The sequence below is a fragment of the Talpa occidentalis genome, unplaced genomic scaffold (genome assembly GCF_014898055.3).
Source record: "Talpa occidentalis isolate TD23 unplaced genomic scaffold, MPIMG_talOcc4v2.1, whole genome shotgun sequence".
Lineage (NCBI taxonomy): Eukaryota > Metazoa > Chordata > Mammalia > Eulipotyphla > Talpidae > Talpa > Talpa occidentalis.
The window spans coordinates 16671983-16685013 of NW_026555331.1; the positions used below are offsets into that span (position 1 = coordinate 16671983).

Consider the following 13031-nt stretch of genomic DNA (forward strand, 5'->3'; position numbering starts at 1 on the left):
TGGTGAATCCTCTCACCCCCCTCACCTCTGGCCTGTGCCCCAGCTCTTGTATGCATAAATGGATAAATCTTTAAAAAAAATAGAGAGATACAAAATGGAATACTATTCAGTTATAAAGAATGAATGAAATCTTGCCATTTGCAACAACATGGACAGAACTGGAGGGTATTGTGCTAAGTGATGTAGGTGATAAGGAGAAAGACAAATACTAAATGATTGCACTCATATGTAGAATATAAAGAAACATAACAAAAGAACACAGAAAACCAACTAAAACCAAACCTAGAAATCTGACTGCAGAATTGAGGCTACAAGAGAAGACAATGGTGGGGTTAGAAGCAAAGCGGGAGGAACCCAATGGACTGTGGTTGAGGATTACTAAAGCTGTGGTGGTAGACACGGTGCCATAACATCCATCTGTAGAGGTATGAACCCAGACTCCTAAGACACACACAGTGCTGGCAGCTAGCATATCCTCAATAGATATACTTTAAAAAAGTCCAACATTTACTAAATGGATTTCATTTTATCACATATTCCCTATATAGACTATGTAAACTACTGATTTTCAAATGAGGGGTTCTGTGGCATTTCTAGAGATTTCTTCTAGAATAGTCCTCGTAGACTCAATTCTAGTTCTTAGTCCCATCATATTGTGGGCCCCAAAACTAATTATCAGTTCATAAAAGACTTAAATAAATCAGTGTCCCAATTTTTGTTTTAAAAGTCATTACAATGAAGCATAAGTATTAAGGAACACTAGTTGTGTTAACTAGCTTTATGACTTTATGCGAGTAAATTTAACATTTTGAGCTCTAATTACTTTATGGAATACTAGGATTTAGACTTAAATATTCTCTGATTTTACAACAGAAATTAAAACTTCATTACTATGGTATCTTGAATGGAATAGAGAAGTAACACTATGCAGTGGTTAAGAACACAAATATTGATTTCAAATCCTTAGAGAAGTTATATCAATATTCATTGGCAGAGCCAAGATTTGAACTAAGATTTTGCTAATTAATGGCTCTGCAACATCTTCAAGCCCCAATTTCCTTATCTGCTAACTAAAGATTAAAAATAAGTTTATGGGGGACCTCTCCTGGTGGCGCAGTGGTTGAGTGCTGGGCTGCGAAGCTGCCCACAGCCTCTGCACATAGCCAATCCGGCGAGGGTCGCACATGGCACAACAAACTGCTCCTGCCACGCCCACTGCTCCCCTCAGCAGTGTATTTCGTCCGTCTGCCTGTTCTGTTCCCCATTCTGGCTCTGGTGAATTCTCTCACCCTCCCGTGCTTCTGACTGTACCCAGTGCTTGTATAAATAAATCAATCTTTAAAAAAAAGATTGAAAAAAATAAAAAAAAAGTTTATGGGGTTATAGCAATGATTAGATGAATCAATATTTCTAAAGTATTCACAACACTACATAGCACATTGTTAAGCTGCTACATTCTACTAATATCTTCAGAAAACTGCAATCACAAATTTGCTTATTTAATGTACTACATAATAAATTAACACTTTGTTCTCACAAAATTTCTGAAATATTGTAAGAAACTCATGTCCAATATTATTAACTATATAATACCAAAAAGTTTCCTTTACATCAGTGATATTCTTAATGAATAAAGTTGTATAAACTTGATGTTACAATACACTGGTAGAAAAAGACCTACGATGCAGATCCTTTTATCAGTATTAATAGAATGAAATACTCTTTTATTCATAAAGAAATGTTATCTCCACTTCAAATTTAGTAAGTACTTTATGTTGTGCCATTAAATAATTTAAAGATTTATTACTTACCACTAAATGTCCTGGGCTTTTTAGCTATATACTCCTTCCATTTTCTTGAACTGAGTTGGCTGGGAGGTGGGGTAGGTACGTTACTAACAGTACATGGCAGTACAAAAAGAGCACCAACCTGGACATGACAGAGCATGTTTTTAGCAACTGCATACTGAGAATAACTCTAATATACTCTTTCCCAACAACTCCACTATGAAAACTAAAGTAACAAGAACTCCCACCTCCCCTTAAAACAAATACAAACAAACAAAGAGAGTCACTGAAAATTATAGGTGTCCCTTTTTTACTGAGACACAGGACTCTGAAAATTTTGCTCATTATAATATTTGCTAGAAGTTCTGGTTGTGGGTATAATTTCTTTGTATGTCTAGAAACCAATGAGAAGACAGAAGTTCTACCATCAAAAGATTATGTCATACCTAGTCATAATTTCATAATCTTTTGATTGGATGGATTATTGTTCTGGTTTCAAAATAAGAATGTATCTGAAGGTAATTTCAAGACGTTTATTCCTAAACATCAGAGATTTAATGTTAACAGGTATAAATTGCAAATAAATCAATGAATCATCTGCCAGAAAACATATAGCAATTACTGATTAATGAGCAATTCCACTTATTCATCTTTGTATTCCCAGGGCTAGGCATATAGATATTTATTAAATATTTGGTCTCTCAAAACCATCGTATTATATTTAAGCAAATTCTCAATTTGATTAAACAGTGAATAAAACAAACTAACTCTGAAACTCTATTTTGCCTGCTATTTTAAAAATGTAAGCTACAACAATCAGCACATCCCAACAAATATTTTTTTCCCCTTTTTAAGGCAAAGCATATGCCATAGATGTCAAATCTAATGCAAAATCACCTTCTATTTTTCTATATAGATGAATGGGTTACATATATATATAATATAAAATACTCAGTTTATAAAAAATAGTTTATAAAATATAAAACGCTCAGTTATACTTAATATTGCTATTTACTACTTTTACTCATATACACCTAATTATCATATATGAAAATAAGTATATCAGGAACAAAATGAGGGTAAAATTAAATATACCTATATTTCCTTATTATTACAGCTAAAACCTCTTTTAATAGAAGTCTAATTGTATTGTATGTAGTCAAGTGTTAGACAATATCAACAAAAATATTTAGCAATGAAAGATGGAGCTTCCATATGATCCAGCAATTCCACTCCTAGGTATTTACCCAAAGGACACAGAAACATTAATTCAAAAAGGCACCTGCACCCCTATGTTTATCACAGCACTATTTACAATAGGTAAGCTATGGAAACAACCTAAATGCCCAAAAATAGATGACTGGATCAAGAAGATGTGGTACATATACACAATGGAATATTACTCAGCAATCAAAAAAGATAAACTCATACAATTTGCAGCAACATGGATGGTGCTGGAAGGGATCATGCTCAGAGAAATAAGCCAGAAAGAAAAAAAATATACCGTATGGTCTCACTCATAGCAGGAATTTAGAAAACCTAAATAATGGACCAGGAAAAAGACTAATTATACTAAAGTAAAAATCAAAATCAACAAGCAACTATAAACCAAAGACACACTACCGGGGTGGAGGTAGGAAGTGGGGGAGTAAGATTAAAAAAAGGGAGTTGGGGGACTATAACCAACATGAAAATGCATACACTGTGCAAAAATGAAAAATGATGTAAAAATATATAAAATTTAAAAAAATGAAAAAAGAAAGCAAAAAAATTTAGCAATGGAAAAATAATCATTTAGCATGAAAGAGAGATGTTTAATTTTTTAAATATTAAATATTAGTTCTTTCTAGCATAAATGAGACTTCATAGCCCAAGTTTCATGACACTACTGCATAGCCCAAAGAGCACACTGAGCTGTAGTGTGACTATGCCAGATCAGGGCTGAGTGATAGTTTGACAATTCTATAACTGCTGTTATTACAGTTATAGATTACAATTTAGAGAAGCTTAAAGCAGTTCATGCTTAAAGTCTGATATAAATGTACCCAAACCCATCACAGGCAAACAAGTGGTCACTTTTTTCAAAGTGCCTACATTCGATTAAATATTTGCTACAAATAAACTATAATTCCCTGCAAAATAAATTTACATCAATTGCTTCTATTGCATTCCTATCAAACTTGAATTTTGATAACTTATTCTCACTCAGACCTTAATCATTAGATAGACTCCAAGACTTACCCTTTTAAGTTATCACTCTGTCTCCAGAATTTAAGTCAAATGAAACCACAAACCTCAGTTTCAAACCCTTAATCTTTACAGTGGACATCATTTTCGATAAGCAGTCACTATGGCAATCATGCTTCCAGCTTTGCTACTCTCTTTGAGAAAAACATTTCCTGGCACATGATCAGCAGATAGCATGTCAACACAGCTTGTCTTTTTCTAATGCAATAAACTTACTCCGAGAGGCATTTATCTATCTATACTAGAGCTAATCATTTTTTTTTAAGCTCAGAACTTGACTTAGGATTACATAAATCAATGCAATTCATATTCTATGAAAGCTTCCAAAGGGGAAGCCCTGTGCATTATTTTCTCTCCAATATTTGAAATAAGCGCCTGGCACACATAGCAGGCAGTCCAAAAAACAAAACAACATTGCTGGACAAATGAAAAACAAATTATAAAGCACTGGCTCTATTTTAAGGAATTAGCATGTAAGGAACTATTTTCCTTAAAAATGTAAAAAACTAACAATGACCCAATGTAAAATGTCTACATTTAAAAATATAATAAATTACGATGTTTGTTTCCAAATTTCATCTCTCACGACCCAATGTAAAATCTCCACATTTAAAAATATAATGGTGAAATTATATGTTTCCAAAATTTATCTCTTTGGCTGCATCAAAGTAGGAATGTATTTATAAAGTTCCATGTATACCCCTTGCTGATAAAATGTAGTGTAATATTTTATATCACTCTCTAAGAAGCAATAAAAATGACAATATAGTGCAACAAATTTCGATCAAAACAGTTGAAACTACAATATTAGTGGATACCAATAGTTTAGCTTCCTTAGAGAATTACTGCAGCCTATCTTCAATAACTAGACAAAGAATCATTTTATATGTTTTAAAAAATTATACGTTATGTCTGATTTTGACCTGAAACGTTATCAATAAAACTAATTGTTAAAAATTCTATTAACAATTCAATGTATCAGGGCTCCCTGGTGGCCTAAGGGCTAAGTCTCAGTGCTATCACCAGTAAGGCCTGAGTTGGATCCCCAGCCAGGGAGCTAACCCACATGGCGCGGCAGACCTCTCAACTCGCCCGCTGCTCCCCTCAGCAGTGTAATTTCATAGATCGGCCTATTCTGCTCCCCACTCTGTCTCCAGTGAATTCTCTCACTACCACCACTATCCTGCACCTCTGGCCTACACCCCAGTTCTTCTAATAAATAAATAATAAATAAATCTTCAATGTTTCTATAATATTTCAGTAATCTTATCACATATGTAATATCTTTCAGTCACATAAACTTCAAGACTAAAAATTAGTTAGCGACTATCATTTATATCATACTTTACAGTTTATAAAAAATATACCCCAATTTGGTTTTCATTACTGCTTGAAATTGGTAAAGTAGGGATTATTTCCAATTTCCAATTTAAAAAGCTATAGACCGGTGAGTAGCAGAGCTAGCACTTAAACCCAGGTTTCTAAAAGTACACATTTTCTTGAGATTTTCTCCCTCATTTGACAAGTGAGATGATTATGATAAATGATATTCTCATTCCTAGAATAAAGAGGCCCCCAAAGCCAAATGATTAGGAGACTAGATAGGGTCACACAGAAAAATACTTAGTTATTTGGGTTAAAATTAGAACAGTTTTAGGACCTGGTGGCACAGGCAGCTGAGAGCAGCCCTGTGAAGCTGTCTGCAGCCTATGCAGTGCCAGTTCACCCTCCCACACAACTGGCCTCTACGCCAGTTCTTATATAAATAAATAAATCTTTAAAAAATAACAACGATTTTATTGTTTTAATTATCAGTGTTTTTTCTTCATTTTTTTAACTATGCCACTTCAGAAAACTTCTATGCACGTTTCTGTAGATCTATGTTCTTAGTAATCTATGCTTACCTCCTTCCTTACTTCCTATCTCAGTTTGTTTATTTTCTTCATAGTTATTATTTATTTTCTAGTTTTCCCACCAAAATATAAGTTCCATGAAGACAGAGGCTTCATCCATACAATTCCTGCTTGGAGCCCTAATACCTACTACAGTGCCTAGCACACAGTAGGATATATGATGGATAAATAATAAAAGACAAATGTTTAAATTTAAAAATTTAGCACATTTGGTATTCTTAGAGGATGAATGCATAGGTTAATATTATACTCTAGGCTGCTCAATCAAATGCCACTGCTTCAAATGAGTACTTTGGCACACTATTTATATGACTATTCATTTTTATGGGGAAAAAAGGCAGTAAGTAAAAATTTTAAGTTACCATATCATCAAGCAACTTGAGGTGAAAATCATTCCCTTTACTATATCAATTTTCCAAAAGAATTAAAATCAAGATTTGATTATAGTGCCAGAAAGGAAGGACTATAATTATAAATAATCATTTTCCTCCCTGAATAACTGTTTGATAATAATCAATTTGGTGATAAAACAGTAAGAAAATGTAACTGCCAATAGTAAATATTGGCAATATTGTAAATGAAGACTTTGTGAGTTAGAAATCATTTTCATAAAAACAAAGTAGTTGAATAAACAGAAAAGTAAACTTAGTTTTTCTTCTTAAAAATGTACTTGACCTTATACAATTTCACTTAAAATTTTTATGTGTAGTTTAATAAATGTTTAAATATACTAATTTGATCACATCATCATCCATGTACATAAAACTACTAAAAGAGCTATAAATAGCCTCAATATAACTAGAAGAAAGAAAAAGTAAAACTTCAGAAATTTTTCTCCCTCTAACCTCCTTTCCTACATGAAAAAGGTTAAAGGAGTAGATTAACAATAATCTAATGTGTTCTACAATTTTAAAAAATTATCAGTCATCAAGCATATTTCTGAAACTCTTCTAACAACATAACATCACTTCAGGTCTGCAGAAGACTTTAGAGTTACTATGAAATGCCCAAAATATCCTACTACAAATTATAAACAAAATCTTGTATTAAATCAGAGAAGCCAAATCATCATGAAAAGCAGATTAAAAACTACATTCCCTTTTCTCACATATTCGTACATGTCAGGTTTAAAAATAACAACAAAAAAATAACTTTCTATACCTTGTCACATAGAGAAGAAATCTGCTCCATCAACAATACAGAATTCTGTTTGGTATTGTTTTTTGTCAATCCTCTGTACTAAGGAGTTAAAGAATTGAAGGAATGGAACATACTAAAGCCACTCAACTGTTACTTTAAATGAGTAAATCATGTATCTCAAAACCAAGACTATAAAAGAAAACTCAATTAACTAACTTTTAAAAATAAATGATGACTAGACACAATTCTATACCCTGATATTAGTTTGATTCTGCAAGTCACAAGGTACATAAATGCATTTAATTAAAAATTGTAGCTGGGCCTCCCCAGTGGCGCAGCACTTGAGCGCTGGGCTGTGAAGCTGCCCGCAGCCTCTGCAGTGCTGGTTCGATCCCCGGCTGCCAGAAAGGGTCCCATATGGTGCGACAGACCTCTCCTGCCACCCACTGCTCCCCTCAGCAGTGTACTTCATCAGTCTGCCTGTTCTGTTCCCCGCTCTGGCTCTGGTGAATTCTCTCACCCTCTCACGCTTCTGACTGTACCCAGTGCTTGCATAAATAAATAAATCGTTAAAAAAATAAAATAAAAATAAAAATTGTAGCTGTATTGAATATCATATATTTTTTTAAAAACCAGCATGGTCAAATATCTAAATGTGAAGTGGTAAGGGAACACTCGGTCTGACACAGAAAATGTAATATAATATGAACATACAAATGAAATGAACATGTAAATGAAAGGATACAACTCAAATTCAATGTCTGACATATAGCAGGAGGGTAGATCTGATAACTTTATCAACTGCACAAATTCTAAAGCAGGGCCATAATAATGGAAAACCTAGAAAAGAGATTAAAATTAGGTAATACCTTAAATATTATAAATGAAAGTAAACATATAGTGATTATGGTTTATAACTTTAAAATGAATCTTTAAAAGCAGGTATTTCATATCATGCAAACCAAATATTTAATCCTCTAGAACAGACAAAAATTTCTTTAGAATTACTTGCATTTAAAAATAAGTATATAGAAAAGTGGGACAACAACAGATACTTCTTAAATTATATCTCTTAGCTCATTTAATCCTCATACTAACTTTGCAAGATAATTGTGCTATTATTATCTCCATTTTACAAATGAGTTAATCAATCTACCAAGATAACAATATCACACAGGTGACAGAGTCAGGTTTCAAAACCGAATCTAGCTAATAGCAAAGTCTGTTCTCTTTCTATTACATCACATTCTCTCCAATGTGAGTCTTAGCAAGGTCACACAGTGAAGTCTAAAACAAAGGTAGTTTCAGGCCCAAAGTAATCTAAAATATGACCATTTCATTATTTTAAAAAACGTAAAACAATTATAGTTTTGCCAGCATTCTATACCTATACCATGCTATAATTTAACTAAGCATATAATTAAAATAAAAGTTACATCAGCATGCATACTTATACATGTATATTAGGAATGTTAATTCAACATTCAAACATATCTTATAGGAACAAAAACATGCATGAATGACAGATGCAAAATAAAAAGCTAAACATAGATTACCTTCGGCAAATTATTCTTATCCTTTGATGGTATTGTTTTTTGGGCAAGAAAGCAAGCATTTAAATTAGATGCACTAAAATTCTTAGGTGTGACTCCTTTTAAACAAAATTCAGGGAAACTAATTTCAAATCCAAACTGAAAAAAAAGCCAAGAAAACAGTTACAGATACCAAAAATAAAGTTACAAAGAGTAGTACAATGTAAAATTTAGGAGAAAAATGTGTCAATGTATGTTTGATTCTTCATGGAAGTATGGTTCTTCCATTTATGCACACATCCTTCCTATTTTAACTTACACATGCATTTCCATAAAAGTACTTCTTGGCCCTCCACTAGCCCACAAAAGTATATTAAGCCCATTCCATGCAACCACAGAACCAAATAACCTCCTCTACATTTATATGCTCAATATCTGGCTTCCAACCAGTCTGAAAGTTTTGCAGAACTTGTCTGTTTTATTCATCACTATATTCTTAAAACAGTGCCTCTCATACAGTTTGTTATCAGTATAAATTGTTGATGAAAAGATGAATTTCTATAGTAGTGGTGGTGCTAATAATCTCAATAATAATGAACATTTACTGAGTGGGTACTTTGTGGTTTAAATAAATCAATCCTCATAATAATAATTCTCATGTGAGATAGAAAGTACTGTTAATTTTATTTAAAGATGATGACAACTGTGGCACCAAGACTAAGTATTACCCAATATGTCACACGAAACTAGCAAGAAAGAGAGTTGGGTTTTTAATGCACTCAATCTAACGTTAGAATCTCTATCTTTAAAATCACTACAGTGCCTCTAGGCTAAAAGCTATTCTCTACCCAAAAGAGTGATTTCCAGTTTTAAATGCATCCTGGGGAGAAAAGAACATTGAATTCCCTATTCATAAAAGATTGAAAGAATCACATAAAAACTCTCCCACTAATTGTGTGAAAACATGCAGTTTCAGAAAAGGTATACAAAAAGCAATTTTCCTAGCTAATTGCAACTTACATTCATTCTAGTTGGCTACATGTTTTATGTACAAGAAAAGTACTGGCAGAAGTTTACCTGCGTATTTAATTTTCCCAAGAAAAGAATGAGTCAGCATATAAATCAACAATAAGGATCCAGTGACATGAATTCCTATTGTCTTAGGTTTTATTAAGTCATTACTGAGGATGAATTGAAAAGGGGAAAAGTATGGTAATCAGTATAATAAACCTTTATAGGAAGAAATGCAAGAAACTAGTCATGCTTTCACGGACCCTAAACAATCATTAAGAAACTTTCTTATTGGGCCTACCTGGAGGCTCAAGGGGTTGGGACACAACCTATGAAGCTGTCCACAGCCACTGCAGCATGAGTTCGATCCCCAGCCAGGGAGCTACCCACATGGTGCAGCAGACCTCTCCTGTCTCGCCCGCTGCCCCCCTCAGCAGTGTATTTCTGTCAATCTACCTATTCTGTTACCTACTCTGTTTCTGGTGAATCCGCTCACCACCCACACCTCTGGCCTGTACCCCAGTTCTTGTATGCATAAATAAATAAATCTTTTTTTAAAAAAGAAACTTTCTTGTTTTGGTTTTTTTTTAGTTTTATTTATATAAAACACCAAGAACACTTATTTCAACATGGACACAACCTATAAAAACTACCAAACATAGTCATTTTTGAAAATAAATTCCAAAGTAGAATTGGATCTCACTGAAATTGAGATTAGAAGGATTCAAATAATGAAATCTAAGATTTTCATCTTGTACTGGAGAAATCTGGGGACTGGTAAGGTTAAATAAAATTGTTCAAAATCAAAGAGTAGGTTGGCAGATGGCACAGATCACCTAAAACAGTATTACAGGTAAGAAAATATGTTTTAAGTCATCTTCCAAGGGTTTAGAATGTGATAAAATAAAGCAACTTGGATAAATAAGATGCACTCAACTAATGTCAAAATCCTACATTTTAAAAGTATATTACATTCAGAACTGCATAGGTTCAAAACATGATCACGGTAATTTAATTTAATTAAAACTGAATCAAATAAAAAATTAAGTTCTTTGGTTGAAGTAGAAATATACGAGGTGCTGGTTGGCAATATAAGGCTTGCAAGTACTGTATCAGCACGAAAGAAAACATGTATTATTGCAGAAAATTCTACATATACATTACTATTTTATAACATCTTTATAATTACATTTTCATTAAGATTTATTTAAATTATGTGTTGTCAGTAAAGTTGAAAGGTCTGCTTTGCAAACTGTGATAACTGAGAAATCTACTTACTTTTCGTTCCCATATCTGAATCTTTCCCCTCCATAATTCCTTTGAATCAACAGCATGTTTGAGATCTTCCGTAGATATAACATTAGCAGACAGGTATTCTGCAATTTTCTGACAATTTCTAGAAATAAAAGATTAGGATAATTAAATGCAGGGATTTTATTTTAATTAGATTTAATGATTATAGTTAACATAAAAGCCTAACAGGTAAAAATGCAGTTTATATTGTCCCTTTTATCTACTTTAACTACTTTTTTAAATAATACAGAACATCCATTAAGTCAGTCTCTTCTGAGTTGCTATCACATGTTTATTTAATCCCAACATTCTCATGAATGCAGAGTAATTACCTTTAATTCAACAGATAGAGAAATAGACCTTCGTCTTACTATATATGGCTTACGTGTGCCAGATGGAGACGAACATTAATACAAAGACTCAATGTGATTCCTTACCATCATAAGAATAACTGCTTTCCTAAATTGTTCCCACAGCTTTGTATGGGATTCCATAACAGCAGTTATTACATATTACGAAGACTATTTGCACTCCTGTTTCTCCCTGTATGTCAGTGAAATAGACTGACTCTCACTTCCTTAAGAAGCTAGCATCTAGGCCTCCCCTGGTGGTGCAGTGGTTGAGCGCTGGGCTGCAAAGCTGCCCGCAGCCTCTACAGTGCCAGTTTTGATTCCTGGTCACCAGCGAGGGTCCCACATGGTGTGCAGACCTCTCCTGCCGTGCCCGCTGCTCCCCTCAGCAGTGTATTTCGTTAGTCTGCTAGCATCTATTGCTATGTTTGGCATGAAGTTACTGTGCAACAATAGTTGTAGAATTAAAAAAAAATCATGAAGCTAATAAATTCAATTTGAATACTTACTTAAGGATTAGAACTAGAACAGACAATTGATCCTTATGAAAATGTTATAAAGCACAAGAGTAAATATTTCTATATCGGTGCATAAAACAAAAAAAGTATGACATCACACACCCATGTTATCATCGTGATACTCAATGAACAACATAAGCCAATTTAAAAGCACACACATTTGAAGAATTTATGTGCAATAGTAGTTACAAAATAGCATTAATATTTACTAAAACCATAAGCATCTGAAAAATAAAGTAGGAAATAAGAAAAAATCTAGATTCTTAATAGAGAAATCTCTAATCACAGTATGACAAAACTATCTTGTCACACTAAAAAAAAAAAAAAAATTCAAATTCTGAGTCTATTACAAACAAGATAGTATGTTATTGTAAAAATAAACAGACTATTATCAAATATGAACAAGAAACTTACATTTCACAATGATTTCCTGCAATAGTAATTTTTGCTGAATACCATTCCCTCAAATGTTTTAATGCTCCTACAGCAGGTAAACAGTCTTTCAATTTAGGGGGATTTTTGTCAGAAAGCAACAGTATTATATCTATCATTGCTCTACCTAGAAAGAGAAAACACATTTTTGTAGTTTTTCAAAGATGTTTGACAAGTCTCAACAGTACCCTGAACAAAATAGTACCCTGCATTTTATGTTTATTTAGAAGATCAAGGACAATTTTAACTTTCATTTTTTAAATTCTTCAAAACAATACACATCTTTAGGAGTACAAAATTTTAAAAAGTTCACAATTTGATTTAAAGTCATATTATCCTGTAATAGCTAGCATATGCTATAAAACAATGAACTATATATCATAATTACTTGCCAATTCTATTTCAGTAGTTAATTATACACATTACTCTTGAAATCATCAATGCTATTGTAATGAACAGAGGAAAAACAAAAACCTGTGCAATTTCATTACATTTTTTATACTTAATTTTGCATACAAAAGGGAATGAGTTAGTTCAAATAAATTATTTCTCTTTTAAAAGAACAATAAAACATTTAGAAAACTTAATTATACTAACAATATCATTGGTTCCTGAGAAAGAAGATAACTTCATAAAACTTTAAATTCCATGAAATTATAAATTACAGAAGGATCAGAAATAGCAAAAATGAAACAAAAACCAGAGAAAAATTTGACAATGAACATATTTCAATTTGCCATATCAACTTAGTGTACTTCAGTGCATATTTTGAAATGGACACATTTCATTTTAAAAAATGATATATTTA

General features: G+C 32.8%; 1 protein-coding gene across 4 annotated transcripts in view; it reads right to left on the reverse strand.

Annotated features, from left to right (window-relative positions):
• MTBP (MDM2 binding protein) overlaps positions 1 to 13031 on the reverse strand; it is a 71139-nt gene that overhangs the window by 43348 nt on the left and 14760 nt on the right. For all 4 annotated transcript variants that reach the window (XM_054692005.1, XM_054692004.1, XM_037502205.2 and 1 more), the window contains exons 6-11: positions 12206 to 12350; positions 10909 to 11026; positions 8644 to 8778; positions 7833 to 7927; positions 7109 to 7181; positions 1812 to 1929 (exon numbers count right to left, since the gene is read on the reverse strand). In XM_054692005.1, coding sequence (XP_054547980.1) covers positions 1812 to 1929; positions 7109 to 7181; positions 7833 to 7927; positions 8644 to 8778; positions 10909 to 11026; positions 12206 to 12350 — 684 coding nt within the window. The remainder of the gene's footprint in view (positions 1 to 1811; positions 1930 to 7108; positions 7182 to 7832; positions 7928 to 8643; positions 8779 to 10908; positions 11027 to 12205; positions 12351 to 13031) is intronic.